General features: G+C 52.9%; 1 protein-coding gene across 4 annotated transcripts; it reads left to right on the top strand.

The window, feature by feature from the left end:
* The first annotated feature begins 148 nt into the window (after positions 1–148).
* Il4r (interleukin 4 receptor) lies at positions 149–26,228 on the top strand. Of its 4 annotated transcripts, none has more exons than XM_021168696.2 (11): positions 149–226; positions 12,708–12,892; positions 13,919–14,006; positions 15,369–15,510; positions 17,192–17,343; positions 18,098–18,249; positions 19,601–19,757; positions 21,089–21,188; positions 22,924–23,002; positions 23,423–23,472; positions 23,805–26,228. In XM_021168696.2, the coding sequence occupies exons 3-11, from the start codon at positions 13,937–13,939 to the stop codon at positions 25,333–25,335; spliced, it is 2,433 nt and encodes an 810-aa protein (XP_021024355.1). In that variant the 5' UTR covers positions 149–226; positions 12,708–12,892; positions 13,919–13,936; the 3' UTR covers positions 25,336–26,228. The 4 variants fall into 4 exon arrangements, with proteins under 4 accessions (XP_021024355.1, XP_021024357.1, XP_029335478.1 ...); XM_029479618.2 differs by lacking the exon at positions 149–226 and adding an exon at positions 6,319–6,857; XM_021168698.3 differs by lacking the exon at positions 12,708–12,892 and having other exon boundaries at positions 157–226.
* Positions 26,229–27,487: the final 1,259 nt, after the last annotated feature.

Genomic DNA, 27,487 nt, shown 5'->3' with positions numbered 1-27,487 from the left:
AGCTGGAGCCCTGGACAGCTGCGGACGCATGGGGTGGGGCATGCAAATAAGCCAGCGATCAGGCAAAGTCCCGTGGACTGCGGGTGAAAATGAGCCCGGGTGAGGGGCGGGGCATGCATGGGGTGGGGCGTCGCATGTAAATAAGGGACACCAGGCGGCGTAGGAAGCGGGGCGAGGTCTTTCTCGCAGGAAAGCCCCGCGCAGCGCGTGGAGCCTGAACTCGCAGGTAGGAACGGGCGGTGGGGAAGCCTGGGGACCGGCCAGTGGTGGCTACAGAACTGATCTGGGCTGGAACCAGAACCCTCGGAACCTGGGGTGGGCATGGGGCTGCTGGGCTCCTCGCTCAGCCAGGGTCGGCTGCCTTCGGGCGCGGGTCAAGCAAGTGGACAACTCACATGCTAGAACTCAAGGAGCCTCGGCCGTCCGGTCCCCACAAAGACGTCCTAGGGATCTTTGTGTAGAAGCCCGGACTACCAGGCTCCTCCCAGGTTCCGGTTCAGTAACCCAGGAACCTTACTATTTATTGTGGCAAACTGGATGTTGTATAAGCCAGCTAGTCTGTGGTTCAGTCTGCCCCCAAGCCAGCACTCCTGGGTCCTACCCTTCTCCAGCCCTTTGGGAGGTGTGAGGCTCACTGTGGCCTTCCTTCTACAGGTGGTCTTTTGAGAGTCTGGGGGCATTTGCTGGGACATTTGTCCCATCCTAAAGTCTTATGGGGAAACTGAGACTTGAGAATATGTTTGGCCAGAAGAGAGTAATGGGATTCCACAGTCCTGGTAAGGCCTCTAGGAATCAGCCAGGGGAGTCATGACCGCTTAAGGGGACATTGAGGCAGAGACCGGAGGTGACCACTGTGTGTGTGTTCCCCCGCTCGTCTGGGCTCTGCTTGCTGTTTTAGGCTGTGCTCTCTGACTGAGGGATAGACACACAAGGCAGGGAGTGTAATGGGCAAGCAGGGCACGTCTTCCTTGGGCAGTGCAGCTCCTGAGTCAGTTTGGGGTGTGGGAGAACACTTTGGCAGGTCGAGAATCAGAGACAAGAGAAGCCATGCTGAACTGTGGGTATAGCATGGGCAAAAACTAGAAGGTGGGACGGCTCCGTGTGCCACCTAGCTGACATAAGAGGGGCTAGATATGTGGAAAGGGAGACAGCGCTGCAGGAGCCCCTGAATTCCTTGCTGTGAGGCTCAGGGAAGTCACAGGAAGGATTCTTAGTCCTGGCCCTGCTCCTGGATCTTCAGGGTAGGGATGGGAAACCCAAGTGAGTCGCCCAAATGACCACACACTGGTAATTGGGCAAGGTTGTGACCATCTGAGGATTTGCAGTATTTGGGCTGTGCTGGGGTCTTAATACAGCGCCATCCCAGACTGAGGAGGGCCAGGTGGCCAGGGAGACTGTCCCTGAGGCAGGCACAATGACTGCCACAATCGGGGATGAAAGAAGAGAATGCTTGCATTCACCCATGGCATGCCACACCCCACTTTTCTGCCTTTTGGGGCTGGGGCTGGGACCTAACTAGGGTACACACTCACACTTGGCATGTGTAGAAAGGAGCTTGTCACAGTCCCCATGGCATAGGAGGCCCACATGGCAACTGAGGCGTGGAGGTTGAAAGCCAGAGCTCCTGACCAAGCAAAGGCTTGATTTGTTCCTTGTGTGTTCTATGCTCAGTCTCTGTCGTAAGGTTCTTCCAACACTGGAGCCTTGTGGTGAGGGTCCATTGGGGCTCTATTCAAAGCTACACCTGGGGACGGCAGGCACAAAGGATTGTTAAGTGAAGAAATCTTTATGGTTACGTAACCCCAAGGATTCATTTGGCAAAATGAGAATACTGACCACCAGGGATGTGTGCAGTGACCTTGCTAGGGGTCCTTCATCAGAGACTGACAGAGGCAGGGGCACCACCGTGAGTGTGCCTGCCGTGACAGGACACTGTTGGGTATTCCTCAGGTTGAGCCTCTGAGACCAGCCTAGCTGTGTATGGCTGGATTCCCAGCTTCATGAGGCTTACTTGGGTGGGCACAGACTCACGGTGACCCAGATTCAGACACCCAGCATGGATCAGAGTCCGTTGTTCTGTTTCTCAGAGCCAGAGGCAGGGAATGGGGCTAGAACTGAAGATGGGGGGCAGGAGGTCAGATCTGTGTTTGGATCTGTGTGATCTCAAGAAAATCACTCCACATCCCCACACCTTCCGTTTGTCAGAGGTATCTGGGATGAAAATGTTCATGAAATGGCTTTTCTAAACCATTGCTCATGGACAGGCAAGGCAGTTGATTGTCTCCTCCCACTTAGGATGGCATTGCTTTTCCAAGCTGCCCCTAGCGCTTCTTGGCTCTGAGGGATGTGGAGCGCCAGGTGCTGTATCAGGGGGTGTTGAGAGATGAGGTGTTTGACAGAGTCCTTGCAGTTCGGACTCCCTTAGAGGAAGAGACTCTCACACCAGATTCACAGCCATCCTCCACTGTCCCGAAGAGTAGCCAGGGGTCATGCTGTAGACCACCCTTGCTGCTGGTTGAAGGGTGATGCCAACCCTGATGGGTCATGCGTCGCATCCCATACAGTGAGGTAAGATAGTGTATCTAACCTTCTGGGGTCTCACAGGCACTACTGGTCAGCGACAGGACCAGGCAGGGGAGGAACAAAGGTCAGCAGGAGCCTCTTGGGGTGATGACACAGGGCTCCCCACAGCCTGCGTGCCCAGTCTCTTGAGCACAGTCTTTCTAAGAAGCGCTGATATCAAGCAGTTCTAAGTGCTGCCACCAGTGACTCACACTGCCTCTGGGGCCCACTGCCTCTTGGAGATGGCAAAGCTTAAAGTTGGGGGCCCAGCTGAGGGACTTCAGTTTCATGAGGTTAGTGGGAAGGTGGGGGGCTCTGGGATTGAGGACCTCCAGTCCCCAGAAGTAGTTATAGAATGAAGGGCAATACTCATGTGTGTTGGGCGCCAACCAATAGGCCGGAGTCAAAACCCTGAGTGACACAGCAGTAAAGACTCCCCCTCCCCCTCAGGAAGTCCTGAGGGGGAGGTGACTCCAAGGACTTAGCCTTGGAGTTGAGACCCCAAGTAGAGAGAGCAGATACAAAGGCTCTGGGCAGGGAACAGGCTCCTTGTGTTTTACCCACATCAAGGAAGCAGTGGGGTTGGTTGGGACTGAGGGAGCAGGAAGGGGCAGGAGTAGAAGTCAGGGGTGGGGGTGGGGGCTGACACCTGTATTATCTTAGTTTGTTTAAGCCCTGGGAGGCAAGGGCTGTAAGACACTCAAGTTTTCTGGATGAAGTGACATAGAAGTTCAGTCACTTATTTAGGGTCACATGTCAAGCCTCCCATCTTCACCACTGGTTATAAAGAATGAAATTAGGTCACACGGTGAGCTACCACAAGGTCACCTCTTTACTTGATTGTGCTCTGCCCAGTAACCAGGACTTCCCATGCAGTCAGTTTGCAGGTTACTGTTAGGTGAACCCCTTCCTCGCAGTTCCAGAGAGTAAGGAAGGTCTGAAGGGAGGAGAGGAGGGTCAAGTACATAAGGACCCAAGCGTTGGTTGGGTTGAGCTCCTGTCCCCAAGGAAGAAAACAGACTAGTGTAGAGACCAGCCACGTGACACTCTGACACCACTCACCCATGAGCCCACATGCTTCATTTCTGCCCAAGCTCCCCGACTGAAGAGGAATGTTTAAAAGAACCAGAGTGTCTTGGTTGGATCCGGGAAGCATTGTTCACAGGTCCATTTTGGAGAACTTGGGCTGCCTGAGGTTTCCTGGAGTAGCCAGAGGGGTGTCTGCCTTTTTAAAAGAGGAAGTGAGACCATGGGAGGAGGAGAGCAAGGGCCACGGCTCTCAACCACAGAGCCCCAGTCTCTTGCCCACTTGCCTCTGGGAAAACAAGGTCCTACTGTGTGCTCACTCTGGGGATGATCTCTGAGACTGGCTTTCCAGGGACCTCAAGCTCCTGGCTTTAGTTCAGCCCCCTAGGAGGTACTGACTGTCCCTCCACTCTAGTCTTCCAATTCAGGCTATTCAGCTACAGTTATTCTAGGCATCCCCTCTACCTTTAGTGGCTTCTGAGTTCAGTCTGTCTTCAGACTTGACTTGATTGGGGTCCTGTTAGAACTGAAGGAGACTTTCACACCTCCTTGTATCATTCTGGAGTGCATCGTATCTCATGCCTTTCGTAGTCGTAGTTTGTGAGAGCCTTTGGCAGTGGTTGATCTGAAGCCTGCCGTCTCTCTCTTCAGTGTGTCTTCCCATCTGAAATGTCTTGGTTGGGGTTACAGTTGTTTTCAGTCGTTCTTGTTTTCCAGTGTACTTTTGGCTAAGTCTGAGCTGGCCATTGATCTGTCACTGCCAGAGATTTGCTCATTTCTTGTGTCTGCTGCAGGAGCTTTTGGAAGTGGTATGTGGTTTTGAAGGGTTTTGAGGTGGGTGGAATTTTCTGTTATCTCTGTTGCTGGATTCTAACTCTGGCTGTTCAGGCTGTTGTGGTAGGCACATGTGGCTTCTATCTCAGTGGTAGAAAATTTATTGCCCTTTCAAAAAGAGTTTAACAATTGTTTTGGTTTTCCTGGATGTTTGTTCTGATGTATTTGAAAGGTGTGTGTGTGTGTGTGTATGCAAACATGCATGTGCAAATCCACCTTGTATGCACAGTCAGGCTTATCCCCCAGAGTTTAATCTCTCTACCTGGCCTGACTTGGGGATCCTCTGTCTCTGCTCTCCTCGTGTTGGGATTATGGGTGGGTTACTACATCCACCCAGCCTTCACATGGGTCCTGGGGCCCAAACTTTAGTCCTCATGTTTGCATCTCAAGCACCAATGATATATGCAGTTAAAGTTCACCACATATACCTGTAATCCTAGAACTTGGTAGGCTGAGGCAGGAGGAGCCTGAGTTCAAGGCCAATATGGATGATGTAGCAAATAAGCCTGTGTTTTTAAAACGTGTGTTTTCTATTGAGAGAAAATTCAGCTGTCGGTGTGAGCCCTCTAACTCACCAGCTGCTTTCTGTTTGTGTGGGCTCTGCCCCACCCCCACACAGACACCCCGACTCAACGCTCTCCTTTGGTGTCTCTGGGTCTTGTCCTAGATTTTGAAGCCGAGTAGTGAGACGCACAGCCAGCAGGCACAACAGACTTTGGCTGTCACCTCCCCTCCCTCTATGTGAATCCACCTGAGTTCCTCCCTGTCACACTTGAACTGCCCTATTCTCTGCCAGTCACACTTGCTTTTCCCCTGGTGACTTCGTGGCAGTTTGCTTCCAGCAGACTAGCACTGCATTCTGCTCAGGAACCAGGATTCTGAGCATGTTGCTTTGCTGGTCATACAGTGGGCTACGGCTTGCCCTGCCTGCCTGTGGTGGGGATGTAGCTCTGTGGTAGAGCACTTGCCTCCAGTGTGTGCTAATAGGCCTGGGTTGGGTCCCTAGCGTTATAGGAAAGTAAATGCGATACTGAAGAAGTCAGGCATTGCAGGCGTCATACATGTGTCCCTCCTCAGGCGTAAGCTTCTTGGCTGGTATTGCAGGCAGTGAGGCTGACACAGGCCAAGGCCCGATAGTGGGAAAGCACCTGGCCAGATTGAATGTTATGAGACAGCATATGACTCCAGTCTGGCTGCCTCCTCCTGTGTGGATATGAGACATGGACCCTGAGGGACCTTCCGTGGAGAATTAGCACAGAACTAGCAAAGCTCAGCGAGTGGGAGGGAAAGGGCTGGTGAGACTGTGGAAGGTAGACTGATGTGGGAGTGGACTCGCCCAGGGCGGTGGAGCAGCAGTGGTGAGGAGGTCTGAGCTGGGGAAGGAGAATGGGAAGTGAAGGAGACAGTGTAGGTGACCCAGCAAGCTGGTCTGCCCAAGGTGTACGTGGGGACCTGGGTGACAGGGGAATGTAGGCTGACAAGGACAACTGTTTGGCTCTTCATCTGTCCATCGTGGAAGATGGTAGTGAGGGCTGTAGACATTCTAGAATCTTCTCTGGCTCCTTGATGAACAGGTGAGGAAGCATCTCCAACCCACCTCCCATCCCATCACCATGGTACCCAGTATTGGGCCGTGGTAGTAGCCATAGGAACAAAGAGGATGGACTTTCCCCGGTGGGGCCAGTTCTGGAGTGGGGACCCCTTCTGCTGTTCTTTTCCTCTTTCTGGGGTCTCCTAGCATCTCAGGTCTGTTCCTACCCACTGGATACCAGCTAATGATGGCATCCACGTGGGGACCACAAGCTTAATTTAATTATTTATTAGTTATTTCTTTATTGTCGGGCATAAAGTCAGGCACAGGCTAGGCAAGGCTGTTTACAGATGGATAGAGCCTACTGCTGTTCTCAGCAGGCAGTCTCTTAGGTCAGCATTGGGAGCCTGGGATTCTCAGGCATGGTGGGGTGACTGTGGAGTGTAAGAGGCCTGTGTAAATGCTTGAGGGACCTAGGCGACACTAAAGGGACTTAGGGACCCCACAGGCCAAGCACCTTGCTCTGTGGGCTTTGTAGGCTGACCTTCCTGGAGAATCATGTGTTGTTTTTCATTTTGCCCATTTCTATGATATAACTCTAACCGTGGGGTTTAGGCTGGCCTTGAACTCTTGTCTCAGGCTGGCCTCATGGCTAGCTTCAGGGCACCCCCACCCCAATGGCCTTTTTGTCAGCTCCCTGCAAACAAAACCCTGGCTAGTAATGCAGCCTGCACCTCCACAGCAGGCCACCCCATCTCCCCAGAACATGGTCCTGACTGCTCACCCTGAGATTCATGCCCCATCCTAGGCTGTGTGCCGTGGAATTGGAGATCCCGTGCTTCTAAGCCCATGTTTCACAGTGGGAAGGAAGCTTGAACCCCTGAGACTTATTCCTGCTGTCATGGTAACTATCCTTGTGTATCCTTGTGGTTTTGGTGGGTTTTTTTTTTTTTTATCTTAGACTTTTCTCAGTGGATAGAAGCAAGCCTTTCTCACTGCTCTGTGAACCCTATCCCAGACCATGGTCCGTTTCCTTGTTTTCTTGGAACTGCCCACTGAGACAAGGAAATCTGTTCCCACTTCCCAGAGAAGGAAATTGCATTTTGAGAGGAGGACCTCAGCCTGCAGGTCTTGGGCTATCGAGGTGGTGCTGCACTTTTTCCAAGAGTCGTGACCTATATCTTAGGTACTCTGGGGTCCCTGCCCACTTGGGAGGCCCTCACTGCCAAGGCTCACAACAATACAGGGTCGAGACAACAGGAAGAAAGTAGATGAGTGCCCCTTGCCCTCACTACATTTGTCTGCAGCTGGCACCCAGTGTTGCCTGCTGTGGGTGTCAGGGAGGGGCAGAAAGTCCCAGTCACCACTAGACAAGTTTCCTGTTGAAGGCTATGAAGACAATGGAAGAGTCTGAACCTTGGTTCAACCACTCCCTGAACCTCTCTGCCAGGCCTCAGACCAAGAATTACACAATCCAAGGCCTGGGTTCAGATCTCAGCCACAGCAGTCACCAACTCACTGTGCATCTTTAGTCGGGTTCAGAACCTCTCTGGGCCAGGTTGCTCCATCTCTAAAATGGGGCTGATACACCTATATTGACAATCTTCTCCATTGGTGTCAGGGTTCAGGGGGTCCCTAAGAAGGAGGGAAGCTGTCCCCATCTCTTGAGAGGTGGGAGAACTGGGTACATGCAGAAACGATGGTGCTGGCTCCTGCAGATCTCTGGCAGGAGCCTGGTGGAGTCCAGTCCACACTAGATAGTATTTAATTAGTGTTCAGGAGCCTTGCATCCTGATTCTGGAACAGTAAGTAATGACCACAGTGATGCTTGATCACAGCTCGCTGGCCTCTGCCCAGAGCCTTACTGTAGGACAGAGACAGAAAGTTCTAGGAGAGGACGGGGCATCATGCATCAACGTGTCTCCATGGAAACCCTTCATCCCCACTTCAGATGTCCAGACAAGGTGATGCAGCGGTGATGCAGCGGTCGTCCTGGCTGCTGTGGGCTGCCGTGCAACAGGGCCAGTGTAGCACAGAGGTACCACCGGAGTTCACGAGGAAAGGGCTATGCAGGGATAATCAGCCAGAGTGGGTGTTGAGAGGAGCTGGACCTGGATGCTCTCTTGGGCTTCCAGAATTTTCCCTAGGCTGGGCTTCAGGGATCCCATGGAACTACCTGAAGGCCTCCCTGAGGGCACTGCGGCCTTGTGTGTTCTCAAGTGTCAAGTAACACTTGCATTTGGTAACTTTGTCTCCACGATGGTTTTCCTTTTCAGGGGCTTGGAGCCCTGGCCCACAAAGGGAGCCCAGGATACCCCTGTCCCTTCTGAAGAGGCTCTAGGCATCGCACAGCCTCCTGGGCTTTAGCCTCTCTCTCAAGCAAGCTCAACTGTCTCCAAGCCACTAGAACATCGCCCCTGGGGCCTTGGAATAGTGTCCACAGTTCATGCCATTCCTGTGGCTCTTCAGTGGCAGGGTGCCTGAGGACACTCATCTCTGCACCAGACATCAGGTCTGCAGAGCCCTGCTCTTTCTCCAGTTCCAACAGGGCCTGCTTCTTCCACTTCTTTAGAGTCCTCAGTGGCTCCCTATTGCCCCCAGACAGCCCCAGTCTCTCCAGACTGGTAGATGGTGCTGCCACCTGGACCTGCCAACCTCTCTGTTATTGCCAACCACACCCGCATCTCAGCCCAGCCAAGCACTCAGCTGCAGACAGGAAGCATGCCAGGCCCTCCCTACTGCCTAGTGGGTCAGTCCCCTTCCCTCCTGGCCTCCTTGAGAGTTTTCAGACTGCATCACGGGCGTGGAATTGTGCTGCCTTCACAGAGAGCTGACTTGGCTCACAGCAATCTGCCTGCTTCTGCTTCTGAGGCTGGGGCCGAAGCCCTGTGCCACCACAGCCAGCCTTTGTGTTAGTGATTCCCGATGGGGAGGGCCTCAATCCTTTGTCCCCCATTCTCCCTTTACTCTAGTGTGAGCAAGCCTTGGAGCCTTTTGCTGGCCCTGTGCAGTGGCCTGCTACCTGGTCTGACATTCATCTCTGACTCCTAGATCCTACACAGCATCAGCCGGCTATAGCATCATCCCTAAAATCTCATGTTGACTTCAAACTCTCCAGTATCTTCTTGTCTCCCTCGGGCACTTGTTAAAAGAATCAAGGCGTGTAGCCAGCTGGTGGTGCGTGTCTGTAGCCCCTCAAGAGTGAGACAGAGGATCCCAATTTTAAGCCTTGCCTGGGTTACAAAATGAACTTCAAAGCCAGACTCAGTCATGTAGTAAGGCCCTGTCTCAAAACAATGCATACACACATCCACGTGACTGGGCCTTAGCTGAGATTGCTTGCTTAGCATGCACCGGACCTTGGGCTCAGCCCCCTGTACTAGAGAAAAAAAAGAGCAAGAAAGGATGTGAACAGAAGTATTTACAGCTGTGAGAGGTGGCACACAGTAGGTGCTTTGAAGTACTTGTGACAAGAAAGGGTGCACAGGAAGGCAGGGGACATCTATGGGCTTCTCGCTCCACTATAGGAGTAGGCTGTGCCAGCCCTTCCCTGGCCTGCCCTGCCTCCCTATCTGAGCTGGGGCTGTTGACGTGGCCACCATTTCTGGAAACCCCAGTGGCTGCTGCCTAAGAGCAATGTGTCCTTGGCTCCCAGCCAGCCCAGCCCAGCTGTCTTGAAGTCGGAAGGAAGTTGCAGGCCTACTTAGGCTGGAATCTAGGGTCCATCGATTCAGAAGTGACCACACCCTGTTGACCCTTGACCTTTCTCCCTCTGCACGTACAGCTTGTCATATTTCCATTTGCCCTGTGTTTAGAGAGCATTTCAAGAAGCAGCACAGTGGTCAAGTCCACAGATTATTGGGTCCCATCCTAGCCCTGGGACCACAGCAGGCATCCTTCCAATTCTGTGCTTCAGTGTCCTTGTCTGTGGAAAGGTGCCTGCCTCGTAGGGCATCTGCGAGTTAAGCCAGGGTAGCAGTTGCTGTCACGTACAGCTGTGTAGGCAGAGGCTCGGCCAAAGGTCCGTGCTTAGATTGTTGAATTTGTTCTTGGCTAATTTTCACCGCTCACCCTGTAACAGATGGTTACTGAACACCCACTCCATAATATACCAGGCCGTGTTCTGGGCACTAGGGACAAAGTAATGATGAGGGCAGACACGAACCTGGCTTCTTAAGGCTAAGGCTCATGAGAACAGACCCTTAGCTCTGGTGACAAATGCATGATTTAAATGACCAGTGCCTTCTTCAGGGAGGCATTAAGAGTCTCACTGTGTTATGCTGGCTGGCCTTGAATGTAGAATCCCCCTGCCTCCACCCCCGAGATGCTGGGATTAAGGGCATTTACCGCCATGCTTGGGCACAGGTTATCACTTACACTTCCATTTCTTAAACCAGGAGCGTCCTAAGGGGTTCCATGTCTTCCTTCTGTCCCAACTTCTTTGTTAAACCATTCGTACACTTTGCTTCTTTTTCTCAAAGCAGTGGCACACGGGCTTGTAGGATCTTTGTGTATTAACACTAGTAGCCATTTGTATGTTGGTTGCTTCTTCTGGTCTTCTTGTTTTTATTCTTTCCCTTTGCATGGCTGGGGATGGAACTTAGGGCCCTAAGTTCCAGCAAGAGCTTTACCATCGAGCCATGTCCTCAGCCCCGTTCTTTGTTCTTTTCCTAGTGTCTCTCTCTCTCCGCCACCAGTGCTGGAGCCAGAGACATTTTTGTTTAGCTCCTGAGTCAGGGTGGAGGCTGTGCCCAGCTGAGGCAGGGGTGATTGCTCTGGTAACAGGACCAGGAGAACCCTCAGCCCATGATGAGGGCCAGATGTGGCTCACTGGAGTGTTTTGGGGCTGTCAATGAGAAGGGAGATGGTGCCCTGGAGGCTTGTGGGGCCTCGGGAGGGTGAGTGGAGTCCCAGAGGCGACATCACAGGGGACTTGGAATTTGTTTGTTTTTTCTTTCTCTTTCAATTTAATTTTATTTCCAAATAATTGAGGACTTAACTCAGTTTTAAAAACAATAGAGAAATAGAGAGGACTCCCTCAGCTCCAGGGAGGAGATTTCCACCCAGCTCCTCCCCACTGCTGCCCCCACCTCCCTGTACCAGACATGGACTGAGTCCTTATAACTATGTAGCAAGTGCTTTCCCCACTGAGCAGTCTCCTTAGTTCCTCCCTGTGTTGCTTTCTTACACATTTGTAGAGAGTTACGGGCAGGATACTGGCCCTATTGGTTCTCAGGTCACTCCTGGCATCTCCATTTCCTTAGAGACTTGCTCATATCTAGGCTTCAGGCATGTGGGACACAGTAGAGACCAAGGACATCCCTCAGCAAAGGAGCCCGTGTGACCCCTTCACCAGCAGTCTTGGGCCTCCTGCCTACCCTCATGGCCCAAGCACCCATTTCTAACATATGATTTTAAGAGCAGTGTGTACAGAGTCCCTTAACACCCCCCTGTTGCAGGTGCCTGGACATGATTCTGTTAGCTAAGCTGCTCTGAGGAGCCGGAGGTACGTGGCCCCGGGTGGAGCTGGTGTGGTCTGGCTGGTTGAGGGAAGTGATGGTACCTGGCCTCGTTCCTCTTGTAGGAATGACTCCAGCCAGTGTGTGGAGGGTGGCCCAGTCCACATCAGCTGCCCAAGACATCTTGCAGCTCCAGAATGAGTTTTCAAAACTGAGCCTATTAAAGACCCTTGATGGATGTCATTCCCTATAGGAGGGGCCTTTGCTACTGTGTCCACACCTGGGGGTCAGAGGACCCCTAAAATGGAATGGAAAACAAAGTGTCTCTGCCTTGCTCACCAGGGCTTGCACCCATGCTCACATGAGTCCGTGACCCTTCAGACAGTAAGGATTTGGGCTTCTAGAAGTCAGGGGCTCCATCATGAGAACAAATTCAAATCCCAGGGCCACCTATACAGCTGTGCAACCTCCGGCAAGTCACTCAACCTCCCTGTGCCTTTGTCCCTTCATCTGAAGATGAGGGAACTGACTGTACCTCCTTGATAAAGCTGGGTTAAGTGGTGGGAAGGGAAAGAGGGGGAGATGATAAGAAGAAAACTTAGCATGGAGTTAATAGCAGTGCCAGTGAGGATTGCCAGAGGGCAGAAGTCCTCCGGGACATCAGGCCACCAGAATGTTCTCCAAGAGATGCCAGGTTCCACTTGGGTGCTGTCACCCCCTGGTCCTGGGGCTTGGATTCTGTTAATAGGACCATGAAGACCATCACTGTTCCTAAACAATTGCTCTGCCATCAGCCACCTCTTCCTTCCTTCCTTCCTTCCTTCCTTCCTTCCTTCCTTCCTTCCTTCCTTCCTCCCTCCCTCCCTCCCTCCCTCCCTCCCTCCCTTTCTCTCTCTCTTTCTTTCTTTCTTTCTTTCTTTCTTTCTTTCTTTCTTTCTTTCTTTCTTTCTTTCTTTCTTTCTAGTATAGAATAGAGTTTATTAAGGGCATGGGGAAGGAAGATAAGAAGGTAGTAGAGGCAGATAGAGAGAGAGAAGAGAAGTAGAGGGGTAGAGGCTGGCCATGAGCACGTGAAGAGAGAGGGGGAAGGGAATGGGGAGGGGGGAAGGAGGGAGGGGACAGAGTGGGGGCAAGAAGGCAAGAAACCAAGAGAGAAACAAGAGGGCAAGAGGCTCGAAGCCCTTTATTGGCCTTCCCACAGCTTAGCCAGGCTTCAGTGCGTCACACAGGCTGTTGACATTTGAAGTTGACAGGTACAAGGGTTATTTTCATGGCTCATTTTATTTCATTGTTAGGTTCTGGCTGGACTTCTCGAAGCTGAGGATAAGCAGAGGGACCTGGCTTCTGATTTTAGATCTGCGTGCTTGCTGGTTCTGGGGCCTGCTGGTCTTGTTCCTGTAACCTAGGACTCGGGGTTTGAACGTGCTTTTCTTTTGAAGTTGCTGGAGAGGGAGCCCAGGACCTTGTGCCAGTGAGCCAGGTATTCTGACACTGCAGGATTGTTGATGGCATGAGACACTGGTGGCTGGAACTGGATGCATGTATGACTAGGTGTCCACCTTGGGCATTACTTCCTCTCTGCAGCTCTGCCAGGCCCAGCCTGACAGACAGGTCCACGCAGCAGAAGGAGGCAGAACTCCAGAGACGGAAGAACCCAGCTGTAGGCACACAGCTGCTCAGGGGCAAAATGGGTCTGGGACTGACCCATTTAGATACAGCCTCCAGATAATGAGGGGAGGGGGGACTGAGGACTGACCCACTGCAGGGGGGGGTCACTGAGGACTGACCCATTGCTGCAGGGGGGGTACTGGGGTCTGACCCATTGCTGCAACAGTCACTGGGGATTGACCCACTGCTTCGGGGTGGGTCACTGAGGACTGACCCATTGCTGCAGGGGGGTACTGGGGTCTGACCCATTGCTGCAATGGTCACTGGGGATTGACCCACTGCTTCGGGGTGGGGCACTGAGGACTGACCCATTGCTTTGGGGGGGCACTTGGGACTGACCCATTGCTGCAGAGGTCACTGGGGACTGACCCACTGCTGTTCATAGAGTGGCACACAGCTCCCCGTTTGCAGGGCTTCTCTCTCTCCCATCCTCCCTCCCAGTTTCTTTTCTTCTGCTTTGAGCCTCTTCCTCCCGAATGCTGGGGGGTTGGAACCCAGTACCTGGAACATACCAGGCAAGCCTGCTGAATTTGTGTGTTCATTTATGCTTCCAGAACCTCTAAGATGGGGCTGTCAGTGGATGGCCACTTAGCAGACAGGGAAACTGAGGCCCTGGGTACAGCTTGCTCAGGTTCACAGCTGGTACGGGAGGGAGCCAGGATTTGAACTTGAGAAAGTTATGAATGTATGCCACAGCTCTCCTGGGTCAGGCGAATAGAGGTATGCTCTCGTGCTCTGTGTGCAGAGGGCACAGAGACATGGGGGAGGGAGGCCATGCCACAAATGAAGTGGACCCCGCAGACCCCGGATCAGCATCTGCCCACTCTTCTTTCTGCAGGCACCTTTTGTGTCCCCAATGGGGCGGCTTTGCAACAAGTTCCTGACCTCTGTGGGCTGTCTGATTTTGCTGTTGGTGACTGGATCTGGTAAGTCACTCATTCATTCATCAACCACTAATGACATGTCAAGGTCCTGCAGTCCTCACGGAATAGAACAAAGCCCTTGTGGGAATTGGAGGGGAGGGGTGCGGAAGCCGCTGATGACAAGTCACCATGACTAAGTTATTTTCATTGACACTAATTCAAATTGGAAATTGGGGCTGTCCGGGAATTGAGTAGAAAATAATTTGAGTTATATAACAAAGGTTATCAAAAGATGGTGGGAAAACGCAGCTCAGGACTAAGTAAGGGAGGCTTGGGGGACGGGGTGGAGAGGGAGAGGGCATTGCGCTTTAAAGCAGGGTGCACAGGGACAGTGGTGTCTGCGGTGTGTTCTTGGTGAGGCCCCCAGGGAGGGCCTGCCTGGCATGGGTTGGGAGGACGGGTCAAAGGGTCACTGAGTCAGAAGACCTTGCAGAGAGTCTGATCAGAGGAATTGAGTGAAGGCCAGGGTCGCTCAGAGATCTGGAAAGAGAAAGAGTTTCTAGATCAATCTAGAAGGTCAGCATGAAGACACGTGGGAATTGACTAGAAGGTTTCTCATCCATGTGGCCAGGTGTGGCTTACACCTGTCAGCCTAGCACTTGGGAGACTGAGGCAGGAGGATTGTGAGTTTGAGACCAACCTGGGCTACATACTGAGTCTGAGGCCTCCCTGAGGTAACTATGGAGATTCTGTAAAAAAACAAATGGACACACAAATTCTACCCCAAGCCCAGACAAGGGCGGATTATTCTGTATGACAGGAAAGCCCAGGAGGTTCAGGAGGTTAGAATTTTGTTTGCTGTATGAATACTTCCTGCATGGTGGACCACACCCGCTGGCATGTGTATTGTGACTTTGTCTGGACAGTGGCCATGTAGGGCTTGGGTCAAAAGGCTCTTGAGGGCCCCACAGTCACTGGCTGTTACACACACACACACACACACACACACACACACACACACACACACCACATCTGAATTCCTGGCAGGGAGCTAATGGGTAAGTGTCTGTCCCCTCCTACTTCCCTCTTTCCTGCTCTTCCATTGGCTGAGCCTCTTGGGTACCAAAGGGTCAGAGCCTGAGCCTGAGCCTGAGCCATACAGATTGCAGGGTCAATCTCTTGCCTCAGTGGGGAAGTGGGGTAGGGAAGGAGATATGGGAGTTGGGGGTGGTGGACAACACTATAGGACACCACCCCTTCCTCCCTGTGCTTTAACGTGGTACTTCTGAGGGAGAGTGGCACCTAGGTAGGTGTGTGCGTGTGCAGGCATGTGTGTCATGATCCTGATGCACTAGCCTCGCTCTAACCTTAGTGGTGGGAGCCCCTGGCCATGACACCACTGATCTGTCCATTCTGTCTCTGCAGGGAGCATCAAGGTCCTGGGTGAGCCCACCTGCTTCTCTGACTACATCCGCACTTCCACGTGTGAGTGGTTCCTGGATAGCACTGTGGACTGCAGTTCTCAGCTCCGCCTGCACTACAGGCTGATGAACTTCGAGTTCTCTGAGTAAGTGGGGTAGGGAGGTAGCACCCCAAGGTCTGTCCAGGCCTTTGCTATTCCAGGTGAACGCCAGTCTATGTTGTGCTGTATGCTTGTGGCAGCTTACTGAGTGGTGTCTGAGGCGGAGCCAGGTCTGGGATAATGTATCCAGTGAGATACTATGAGATACTACAGTTGAGCAGAACTTGGAGCTTGGTGGTGCAGATGGTGAGGTAGGAGGATCATGAGTTCAAGGCCTACCTGGGCAATTTAATGAGATTCTGTCTCAAAACAAAAAAGTGAAAGGCCTGCGGGTGCAGCTCAGTGGTGGAGTGTTTGTCTGATGGATGACCCTGCGTTCTGTTACCAGCCCTCCAACCCCTCACCACCCCCACCCCCAGGATACGGAGGACACTCTAAGACTCTGGATCACTGTCCCTGTGTCCTATGGTTTCAATGTTGGACTGGATCAGCATTTCTCTAACTTTTGCACCTAAAGTTATCCAGGGCTAGAGCTACATCCTGTCTCAAAGAAATCACAAATACAGTTGGCAAGATGACTCAGACAATAAAGGCATGTATCTGAGGGCTTGAGTTTAATCCTCAGGATCCACGTGTTAGACAGGGAGAACCATGCGACCATTTGACCGGTGACCCCTGAGCATGCTCAACCATGAGACAAGACTGTGTGGAATTTGTGGTGAAGGTGCCAGGTTGGCGTCCAGGGGTTGCTCTGGGGCATTCCCTGGCATCTAGGTGCTCTGTGAGTACTGTGCCTAGGGCAAAACCAAGTCTGCAGATCCAGTGCTCAGGAGCATCCGGAGATGTACAGACACTGCCCTAATGCCTGTGGGGTGGTCCTCCATCCTCCTATTGCCTCAAGACAAGTGAGCAGGGCTTTTGCACATTGGCACAGACCAGGCACTGACAAATTGTGGACCTCAAGTCAATTGGCCACTACTTGTTGTGTGTGTGTGTGTGTGTGTGTGTGTGTGTTGTTTTGTTTTTTGAGATAAGGTCTCTCTACGTAGCCCTGGTTGTCTTGGAACATGCTATGTAGACCAGACTGGGCTCACACTCACAGAGATCTGCCTACCTCTGCCTGTACTGGAATAAAAGATGTGCCCAACCACAGCAGGCAGACTACCGCTTTTATGAATAACATTTTATTAGCATACACCATTGCATTCATTTATGTCTTGTCTATGGCTGCTTTGGAGCTACATCCGCAGTTTGTTGTAGACAGAAACTATATTTTCTTCAAAGCCTTCAGCTTCCTATCTGGCATTTTATAGAAATGGAGCTTTGGCCCTTGGTGTTGTCTGTGAGATGTGGGTGGCCTGTCTAAGTGGTCCTTTGGCAAAATTATATCCTGATGTGTACAGGGCAGGAGCCTGTGGGGGAAGTGTGCTAGGGCTTATCACAGTCCCCTGTAAACCAAGGGATGCTGGGACACCATGAATTACTTAATGCTCGATCCTGGGGTGAACTAAGTCATGGGTCTGAGAACCACAGCCAGAATGGCAGTGTCCAGAATGAAGTAGGCAAGGTCTGTGGCCAGCGAGATGCTAACCAAGTCATTTCCTCTCGTGGTCCTGATTGCTTTGGTCTTCCTGTCAGGTTGGGGGTAACCTGGGAAGTTGTGGGGGTACCAGGGGAGTCGGTAACTATGGGTAGTGGTTCTGTAACAGAGTTTCTATGTCTGCAGAAACCTCACATGCATCCCGAGGAACAGCGCCAGCACCGTGTGTGTGTGCCACATGGAAATGAATAGGCCGGTCCGATCAGACAGATACCAGATGGAACTGTGGGCTGAGCACAGACAGCTGTGGCAGGGCTCCTTCAGTCCCAGTGGTAATGGTAAGACCTGTCTGGGTGCTCCAGTGCGGGAGGTGGGGTACACACTGACTGCAGGTCAGCTGCTGGTTTGTCATATGCCCTTACTCTACCTGGAGTCCCTGCACTGGTCTCTACCACAAACTTGCTCCACATAGCTTTGTTTTGTGTTTTTGTTTGTTTGTTTGTATTCTTGAGGACGGAACCCAGGACTCCCCAGATGCTAGGCAAATGCTCTACCACTGAGCCAAATCTCAATGCAAGTGTAGTAATAACAGGAATTGAAAGCAAGAATTTGCTGCTCTGTGACCAAGGGCAAATCGCATTCCTCATCTGAACATCAGTTTCCAAAAGAAACGGATTATTCTTATTTTGTAGATCAGAGAAGGCAAGCAGTTTGCCTCAGGTCACGAAGCTTCTCAGTGCCAGAGGCAGAATTGAAGACCACATATCTGAGACAAGAGCTCATGGTTTTCGGTCTGTGGTTAGAACTGCTGCTCAGGCCACTGGGCACCTACAAGATACTAGAATTAACCCATGAATGAGTTTAAAGTCATTGTCACACTGACCTTAACATACACTCTGCTGTCATGGTCTCATGGGTATGATTGCCTCAGAAGTGATGAGCCTGGTGAGTCGGCACACTCCTGGAATCCCAGCATTCAGGAGTCTAGGAAGGAGGGTCAGGTGTTCAAGGAGGTGAAGTTGTTAATAGGGACATCAAAGCAAAACAGATCTCAGGGATCAAGCCCCTCACCCAGGCATCCTTCCTCCCCAGTGAAGCCCCTAGCTCCAGACAACCTCACACTCCACACCAATGTGTCCGACGAATGGCTGCTGACCTGGAATAACCTGTACCCATCGAACTACTTAGTGTTCAAAGACATCATCTCCATGGTCAACATCTCCAGAGAGGACAACCCTGCAGAAGTGAGTTTGCGCCACAGATCCCTGCCCTTGCCTGGGCACAGGCTGGGAAGGATGCTCCGTCTTTGGAGTAGGGTGCTTGGGAGGGGGTATAGTGAACTAGAAAGCTTACTCTCGGCCAGGCTCTGCCCCAGGCATGTCCGTCCCCTTCCTGGCCCTGAATTTGCAGTGTGTAGTTGTGTTGGCCAGTGTTCTGTAGCTTAGATAAAGTGCCGAGAAAAATCAGCAGTAGGAGGAAATGTCTGCTTAAATGCCTGGTTTCCTAGAGATCATCAGTCTGTGGTCTTATGGCCCCATTACTCTGGGCGTGGTGTTGAGGCCAAGCATTGTGGCAGAAGCGTGGTGGAGCAGAGCTGCTCAGCTCATGGTGGCCAGGAAGCAGACACAGACAGACAGACACACAGACACACACGAGCATATGTCCACTTTCGCAATATTCCCTGAGAACATTCCCCTGACTCCCTGCCCACACACTAGGTTCCGCCATTTCACAGTAGCTCCACTCTAGGAAGCAGGCCTTTACCACATGGACCTGAGGGAACAGTCTGAATCCAGACCACAGCCTCAGGAAGAAGACGCATCCCTGCCATCTTAACTCAGAAAGGGGGCTTTTGGGCCACACCTGCTTCCCAGCCAAGGACACATGAGACAGGTAGCAGAGTAGTCACTTCAGACTGGGCTCACTCTTGGTCACATTTGCTATTGTGTGTTGTTCATGGCGACCCGTCGTAAGTGCATAGATAGGAGTAGAGTTGAGCTGGGTTTAGTGGCCCATGCCTATAATCACAGCTCTCAAGAGATTGAGGCAGGGGGATGGGAAGTTCTTGACTAGCCTGGGTTACATAGACCCTTTCAAACAACAACAATAACAAACAAAATCCTTCTACCTTCCTTCCCCCCGCCCCCAAAAATAATTTCTACACAGCAGGTGTCATCAGATAGACGAAGGCAGGTGCCGATAGTGGCTGCCTGGTCCCTGCTTTAGAAACAGGCAGAGGTCATTTCCTGCTATGCTTGTCTTCCTCCCCCTCCTTCCTAGCATTCCCTCTGCTGGGGTGACCGGAAACCAGAGTGACCCCTCTGAGGTCACTTACTCAATCTCACACAGCGTAGTCTTACTTTATGATATGTTCAAACCCAGCTTAACCCACTTGTCCAGATAATAGTTGCTACCAGTCATTGGAGAAGTCAGGGGAGGGCTGACAACCTCCATCTCACTCTCCCCTTAGCAGTGGCAGGGATGTGGGAATGATCCCATTTCCAGCACTGAGGGAGTACCCAGGGCAGCAGCCAGGCTGGGAACCGACACACGTGCCTGCCAGCTCTGTATTCATATGTCCCTGTCTTCCTTCAGTTCATAGTCTATAATGTGACCTACAAGGAACCCAGGCTGAGCTTCCCGATCAACATCCTGACGTCAGGAGTCTACTATACGGCGCGTGTGAGGGTCAGATTCCAGAAACTCACTGGCACTTGGAGTGAGTGGAGTCCTAGCATCACGTGGTACAACCGTGAGTATCAGGGTCTTAGGCTGTGAGGATCTCTACAGCCGTGTATATTCTCTGATCAGAAATTCCCTCTGGCTGACCTCGGCGTTTTCGGTTCTAGGATGCCTCTAACTATACATCCCTGTGGCTGTGGTGTGGTGATCCGAGGGCTGCACTAACACACAGACCCACGATTTCTGTGGTTGTCACTGTTCAGGGCCACAGACTGACTGAGTCTTCTTTCTATACAGCATGCAGTAGCTGGATAGTCAGGACTGGGAAAGGTTATGTGAGGTTGACTCGGTGGTACCGCTGAGGAGGAGAAGGGCTTGTCCAGAGCAGGCGTGATGTACAGCGCACATTGTTTTTTTCAGCAAGTAATGAAAATCTGTGACTGAGTGACCTTGGGGGCTGCAGTGGTGAGGAGAGCTCACGGGAATCCTGGAGCAGTGTAGCTGGCGTGTCAAAAGCAGAAACGCAGGAGATGGGTCAGTGCCATGAGGCCCGGAGTTTAAATCCCCAGAGCCCACGTAAAAGCCTTGCGCAGTAGCACACATACGTAATCCTGATGGAGCAATTAGGAGAAGCTGGTGGCCGGCTAGCCTGTGCAGACGGTGAAAACAGAGCATCTGAAGCAGTGTGAAAGGCTAGGTGGACACACACACACACAGAAACGGATTACACTCGCGCGTGTGTGTGTGTGTGTCTCACACATGCCCTTGCTCCTCAGATCCTGACATACGCCATCTCGAACAAAAGATTAAAAATCGATTAAAACACACACATGAAAACAAAGAAACCAGTTAGCTCCAGATAAAAGCAAATGCCAGGAAGGAAAGGAGGCAGAGGGCAGGGGTGGAGGAGCGGGTGGGAGAGGATGACGTCAGAGAAATCTCAGTGGCCGTGAACAAGGAAGAGATTCCAGTGCTTGCATTGAATGTGTGATCTTTTAAACCACGCGGCCCTCTTAGCCTGTGAGAAAAGCCCATTTCTAGCCCTGCTGAACAGAGGAGAACCCCAGGGGAGCAACCAACTGGCCTTGGGTCACTCAGCAAGGACCTAGTAGAGGCTGGCTTTGAACTCGAGTCCTCCAGGGCACTTGACCTCTGAGCTTTGGGAAAACAAGCAAGGCAGCTTCACGCTGTTGTGATCTGGACTTGGATCAGGGCCAGTGAGGACAGTGACAGGGATGGGTGTGATAAGGACTTGGTGTGTAAGGGGGAGAGTTGGGGAGACAGGTGGGAGGGCTATCTGTAGCCAGGTAACCAAGGGTCCTAGGGGAACTCCCAGTGTGGACGCGGACTGCACATGACACAGGGCGGCCTCCCCGTTCATGACTGTTTTTCTCCTTGCAGACTTCCAGCTGCCCCTGATACAGCGCCTCCCACTGGGGGTCACCATCTCCTGCCTCTGCATCCCGTTGTTTTGCCTGTTCTGTTACTTCAGCGTTACCAAGTGAGTTCCTGCTTTGGCTGGTGTCTCTGGCTGGCCCTTCAGCAGTGCTCTCAGAGGTCACAGTCACTGTGCTGGCTGAGAAAAGCCTGGAAGTCTGCCGCAAAGGGCAGGGCAGGGCAGCCTGTGGCTGGAGGCTTCTCCACAGTGGCTGTGCTCTGGAGTAAAGAGAGCCAGGTTGGGGGGCAGTAATGGCGGCTGCTCTGGAGAGGAGCTGGCTTGGGGCTAGGGAGGGGTTGTTTGGGACATAGAGGAGATGGTAGCTCTGTCCCTCTCAATGCCCATGGTATGGTCCCGGCACTGGGTGTGTGGTAGGAGCAGATGCTGTGAATATGGTAGGGTTTGAGTGAGACCCGGCAGTGGCGCTTGCTGGCAGGTGGCTGGTCAGCTACCTGGACTCCTCTGTGGGCTCAGAGTGACCATGAGAACAAGACCTCCAGAGGAATCTGGGCAGAGCCGGTAGAGGGGGAAGATTCACTTCTGGTGAGTTCTACCTTGGAGTCTCAGACCCAGAGCCATGTTCTTTGAGAAGTGAGATTAGAAATCACTTCGAATCAGGGCTGTGCAGGTACCCGGTACCCGCCGCCTGGCTAAGTGCCGGAAATGCCAGAGCCTCTCCTCTCCTCTCCGTGGCTTGCCACTCATAACCTCGTCAGTCACCCGGGGCTAGGCACTGCTGTTCTGATGCAGAGTTTCTCTGTGTCCTGTTGCCCTTCCCTTCTTCCATGTGATGCCCCTGCACCCCGCAGCCTGCAGTTCTCAAAGGCACATGGCATGTTCTTCCATGGAGTCTTAGCCATGTCCCCACCCTAAACGTTCTGCCCCTTCACCTTTTCTGGGCTGTTCCCTGCAACCCCCAACCCTGCTTCTCTCTCCTACCTTCCTCTCTTATACATTGTGGTCTTCTTGTTTGTTTTTTAATTGTTTTGGAACCCAGGGTCTTACACATGCCACCCTATCTCTGAGCTCCACTCTAGCCTCCTGCTTACTTTTGCTTGGAGACAGGGTCTTGCCAAGTTACCTACGCTGGTCTCCAACTCTCCTCAGCTCAGGAAGGCCTGGCACTTTGACCCTTCCTGCCCTGTCTCCTGAGTGGCAGGGATGATTTCCGGTCACCAACCCTGGCTGTGGTTTTTGCTCATCAGCACTTGTGGTGGTGAATGAGTGTCACATGATCATGCCTGCATTTGCTTCTTGTTTCTCTTGAAGGCGACCCACAGGGGCTTCTCCACTGGCTGTTTTTCTGGCTTAGTCCCTGTGGTCCTAGTACCGTGATGCTCAGAAAATACTATGGGAAGATGGAAGAGTGAAAGCCATAGGGGCCAGTCAGCCCAGGAGGAAAGGAAATACCTGCTTCCGCATGGCCCCTGACCTCTCAAGCCTGTTAAAGCCAGCATGGTCAAATGATCCTCCTGCTCCTAAGAAGGGACTTTTGAGGGAGCAGGATCCTTGCTGTATAGCTTGAGGCTTTGCTTGTGCCCGGGGGCCAGGGCAGCCTCCTCAGAGACTGCCATAGTGTGGATCTGTCAAGCAGCCCTGCCAGCATCAGGCTCTTCCTGGGCTCCTCTCCCCATTCAGAATGGTGGTGGTGATGGACGGTTAGGTCCAAGATTGTTGCATATCCAAAATGAGATCAGTGTGGCCTTCGTGCCCTGGGAGGAGTGACAGCCAGGACACTTGGAAGAGCACCTTGGCCACTGTACATTCAGAGACCAACCTACTTCCTTTCCACCCTCAGGATTAAGAAGGTATGGTGGGACCAGATTCCCACCCCAGCACGCAGTCCCTTGGTGGCCATCATCATTCAGGATGCACAGGTAAGAGGGTACAGGTGTTGCACAGTGTGACTCCCAGCCATGGGTAGGGTGGGTGGGTGCGAGGAGCAAATGGCCAGGGGTAAGCAGTGTAGTGCACGGGTGGTAACAAAGCCCATGCCCACATCTGTGTGGGCTTGGTATTATTTCTGCCATGTTCTGCTAGTCACAGTGAAGTCCTGTGGCCAGATCAGAGAGTCAAAGATGGCACTGGCAAGCTGGAGCGTCTGAGGGCATTTGCTATCTCTGATGCCCTTTCACTGGTGTGGGGCGGGGGCAGGGAGGGCAGAGGCTGAGACTCCCAGAGCTCTGTGGGGCCTGTGTGGGTCTCAGCTCTCTAGGCATGGTTGCTGTCTGTGAAAACACTGAGTAACTGGGTTGTGCTGGCACCCCCCACCCCCACTGATTGGCTGTCTATTTTAGGTGCCCCTCTGGGATAAGCAGACCCGAAGCCAGGAGTCAACCAAGTACCCGTATGTATCTGAACTTGAACTTGGGTCATAGTTTTTGTGGGTTTGTGTGAGAATGTGATAGTTATTCGGCTAGTGGCAATCAATTCCCCTTCCCTGCCCCCCCCCCCCACACAATTGCCTTCTCTCTTCCTGGCCCCAAGGAGGGAAAAGGGGGCAATCATGGGTGGCTGAGTCTCCATTCTGCAGCAAGAACAGGCTAAGTGTTGATTTTAAAAGTCAGAACCAGGTCTATAACACCCCAATATCAATACAGGGGGATTCTGTGTGGGATTCTAAAGGATGAATAGTTTTTTAAATGTGGCAAAACTTAACCCTCAGCTTGACCTCTGCAGGCACTGGAAAACTTGTCTAGACAAGCTGCTGCCCTGCTTGCTGAAGCACAGAGTCAAGAAGAAGGCAGAATTCCCGAAGGCTGCCCCAACCAAGTCTCTCCAGAGTCCTGGAAAGGCAGGCTGGTGTCCCATGGAGGTCAGCAGGACCGTCCTCTGGCCAGAGAATGTTAGTGTCAGTGCGGTGCACTGTATGGAGTTGTTTGAGGCCCCAGTACAGAGTGTGGAGGAGGAAGAATGTGAGACGGTCAAAGAGGACCTGAGCACGTCACCTGAGAACAGCGGAGGCTGCGGCTTCCAGGAGAGCCAGGCAGACATCATGGCTCGGCTCACTGAGAACCTGTTTTCTGACTTGTTGGAGGCTGAGAATGGGGGCCTTGGCCAGTCAGCCTTGGCGGAGTCATGCTCCCCTCTGCCTTCAGGATGTGGGCAGGCTTCTGTGTCCTGGGCCTGCTTCCCCATGGGGCCCAGTGAGGAGGCCACATGCCAGGTCACAGAGCAGCCTTCACACCCAGGCCCTCTTTCAGGCAGCCCAGCCCAGAGTGCACCTACTCTGGCTTGCACGCAGGTCCCACTTGTCCTTGCAGACAATCCTGCCTACCGGAGTTTTAGTGACTGCTGTAGCCCGGCCCCAAATCCTGGAGAGCTGGCTCCAGAGCAGCAGCAGGCTGATCATCTGGAAGAAGAGGACCCTCCAAGCCCGGCTGACCCCCATTCTTCAGGGCCACCAATGCAGCCAGTGGAGAGCTGGGAGCAGATCCTTCACATGAGTGTCCTGCAGCATGGGGCAGCTGCTGGCTCCACCCCAGCCCCTGCCAGTGGCTACCGGGAGTTTGTGCAGGCAGTGAAGCAGGGTGCCGCCCAGGATCCTGGGGTGCCTGGTATCAGGCCTTCTGGAGACCCCGGTTACAAGGCCTTCTCGAGCCTGCTCAGCAGCAATGGCATCCACACGGACACAGCAGCAGCGGGGACTGACGGTGGGCATGGAGGCTACAAGCCCTTCAAGAATCCTGTTCCTAACCAGTCCCCTAGCTCCGTGCCCTTATTTACTTTCGGACTAGACACGGAGCTGTCACCCAGTCCTCTGAACTCAGACCCACCCAAAAGCCCTCCAGAATGCCTTGGCCTAGAGCTGGGGCTCAAAGGAGGTGACTGGCTGAAGGCCCCTCCTCCTGCAGATCAGGTGCCCAAGCCCTTTGGGGATGACCTGGGCTTTGGTATTGTGTACTCGTCCCTCACCTGCCACTTGTGTGGCCACCTGAAGCAACACCACAGCCAGGAGGAAGGTGGCCAGAGTCCCATCGTTGCTAGCCCTGGCTGTGGCTGCTGCTACGATGACAGATCACCATCCCTGGGGAGCCTCTCGGGGGCCTTGGAAAGCTGTCCTGAGGGAATGCCACCAGAAGCCAACCTCATGTCAGCACCCAAGACACCCTCAAACTTGTCAGGGGAGGGCAAGGGCCCTGGTCACTCTCTTGTTCCCAGCCAGACGACCGAGGTGCCTGTGGGCACCCTGGGCATTGCTGTTTCTTAGGTGAGTGAGTGTGCTGTTGTTGCCGAGGTCTGTGCTGAGGCCAGGGTTCCTCCAAGCCAGGGAAGTACTTCCTGGGAGACAGCCCAGCTGGCAGGTTTCCCAGAAATCCAGAGAATGGTGAATTGAAGATGTAAACTTGGCCTGACCCTGGACACTCGGAGCCTGGCTGTCTCCTCTTCCACTGGCCTGGGCTCTCCTCCCTCCCAAGGGATGCAGGGGCTCACTGTGCTTGGTCCCACAGCAGTGCTGACATTCCTAAGTCCTGGGCTTTCCTAGCTGATGTTGTCCTACCTACTCAGTCCCATTTTGTCCCCCGAATAGACCTGTCACTCAAGGCTCTCAGCGGTCCTGCCATAGCTGCTGGATGCTCCCAGCTGGAAGCTGGGCCTAGAAACTCACAGATGGCCTGGCAGTGGCATGGGAGGCCCTAAAAATTAGTGGAAATTTTGAGAGAGGGCAGGTATTGCCCCACAGAGGCCATTCATTGAACAGCCAGGACTGGGACTAAAGGCAGAGCCTGCTGTCCTCCGCTCAGTTGTAGAAAGCAACAAGGACACAAACTTGATTGCCCAAAGTCACTGCCAGTTACCCACATATGACCAGAAGCCAGGACTCCTGGGATGTGGAAGATAAACAAACACAGCTGCCGGGTGGCAGGGCCCAACGGGCACGATAACTGGCAGTCAAGGCGATACCACGAGGGAACTGTGGGGCTGGTTCCGGTTGGTGGTCAGGTGGTAGGGATGGCAGATGGCAGGCTTCGGTCTGACCGTGTTCTGGAAGATGGGACCGGGCTCAGCACTGTCTGCTCACGTCCCCACTGTTGTGACACCTAGTCAGGAGGACAGGACAGGTCACATGGAGCTTTATGTCAATAAAGAGTCTTTATCTTGTCAGGTTTCCTTTACTACGCACACGCCGAGCCCACAGTGCACGACAGCTGAAATGTGCAGGCAGGGGCTTGGGGGAGTGGGGAGACAAGGCCCCAGCAGTTGGTTTAAGGGAATGACTTGGGAATGGGGCAGAGCTGTGACTACTCCATCCCTCATCCTTACCTTCCTGCTACCACAGCTTGTGCCCATGTGTGCCTGCTCAGGGGAGGGGTCCTCCTCTGTCCCTCTCCTGTAGGCAGAGTGCTAGAGGTGTTGGATGCTCCTTAGCACGCAGAGGGCGTGACACTGGCTGCTAAGTGTTGCTGAATGTGGCAAGGCATTAACATCAGTAGGCCCCACATCTTAGGCAGGGGATTTGGGGTGTGGCAACCTGCCAGGCCAGCAGAGAACTTGAATATGATGTTCAGAAGGAAAGACAGAGACAGGTCACTTAGGGAGGCTTGAAGGAGGCCACTTTTGAGATGAGCCCGTGGTATCTGCAAAAAGCCTGGAAGAACTCAGAACTTGCAGCAGATGGCTCATGTCTGAAGTTTGAAGCACAGGGATCTGGTGTGGTCACAGCATCAGAGATAAGGGCCCTGGCATGATGGGGACTGGTGTGCAGTTGGATACTGGTGTCCTGCCTTAGTTCTGCCTCCTGAGAGGTGGTCCAGTAGAAGCCAGCCTCAGACTTTCACATCTCAGAACAGTCTTTTCAAAGACAAGGTCTCAGTGTGGCTCAGACGGGCCTCTAGAGTCACTCGGTCTCCTGAGTGCTGGGATCACAGGTGTGTGCTACTACACCCAGCTTCCCAGAACAGTCTTACCACAGCCCCGAAGCAGGGGAGGAGAGGAAACGGAGCCATCCAAGATCTACCTCCTGTGGGCATCCCTCCTGCCTGGCCGAAGGAGAAGTCTGGGTTTAAAATCCCCATTGCTCAGATTTGTATCCTGGAGGGAAGTGACTCCCACAGGAATGAGCTGACTGTCCCAGGAAACTCTTCCCACTGTGCCTTTAGAACTTCCTCTGTAAAGTACCTCCCTTCAGCTGGGCATGGTGGTGCCTGTCTTTAACAGTGGTTGAGAGCCAGGGAGTTTGAGGCTAGCCTAGGCTTTGACAGTGAGATCCTGTTCAATAAACGCGGCTTCCCAGTCCGGCACTTGACCTTCAAGCTCTGACCTCTGGATTAGCCCAGGATTTCTTCACTGGTCCTCTGCCTTCCACCCCCTTCCACAGCCTGCACCTGCTCCCATCATTTGCAACCCAGGAAGCTGCTAAG

The sequence above is a fragment of the Mus caroli genome, unplaced genomic scaffold (assembly GCF_978045245.1).
Source record: "Mus caroli unplaced genomic scaffold, Mus_caroli_1 scaffold_8, whole genome shotgun sequence".
Lineage (NCBI taxonomy): Eukaryota > Metazoa > Chordata > Mammalia > Rodentia > Muridae > Mus > Mus caroli.
The sequence above is the reverse complement of the archived record's forward strand: the minus strand, read 5'-3'. Positions and strand labels throughout refer to the sequence as shown.

Excerpts from the sequence above, each read along its gene's own strand:
- Il4r (XM_021168696.2), top strand. The coding sequence starts at position 13,937 with ATGGGGCGGCTTTGCAACAAGTTCCTGACCTCTGTGGGCTGTCTGATT. Across the intron at positions 14,007-15,368 it reads GCTGTTGGTGACTGGATCTG|GGAGCATCAAGGTCCTGGGT; the intron begins GTAAGTCACTCA and ends CTGTCTCTGCAG. Across the intron at positions 23,473-23,804 it reads CAGGAGTCAACCAAGTACCC|GCACTGGAAAACTTGTCTAG; the intron begins GTATGTATCTGA and ends TGACCTCTGCAG.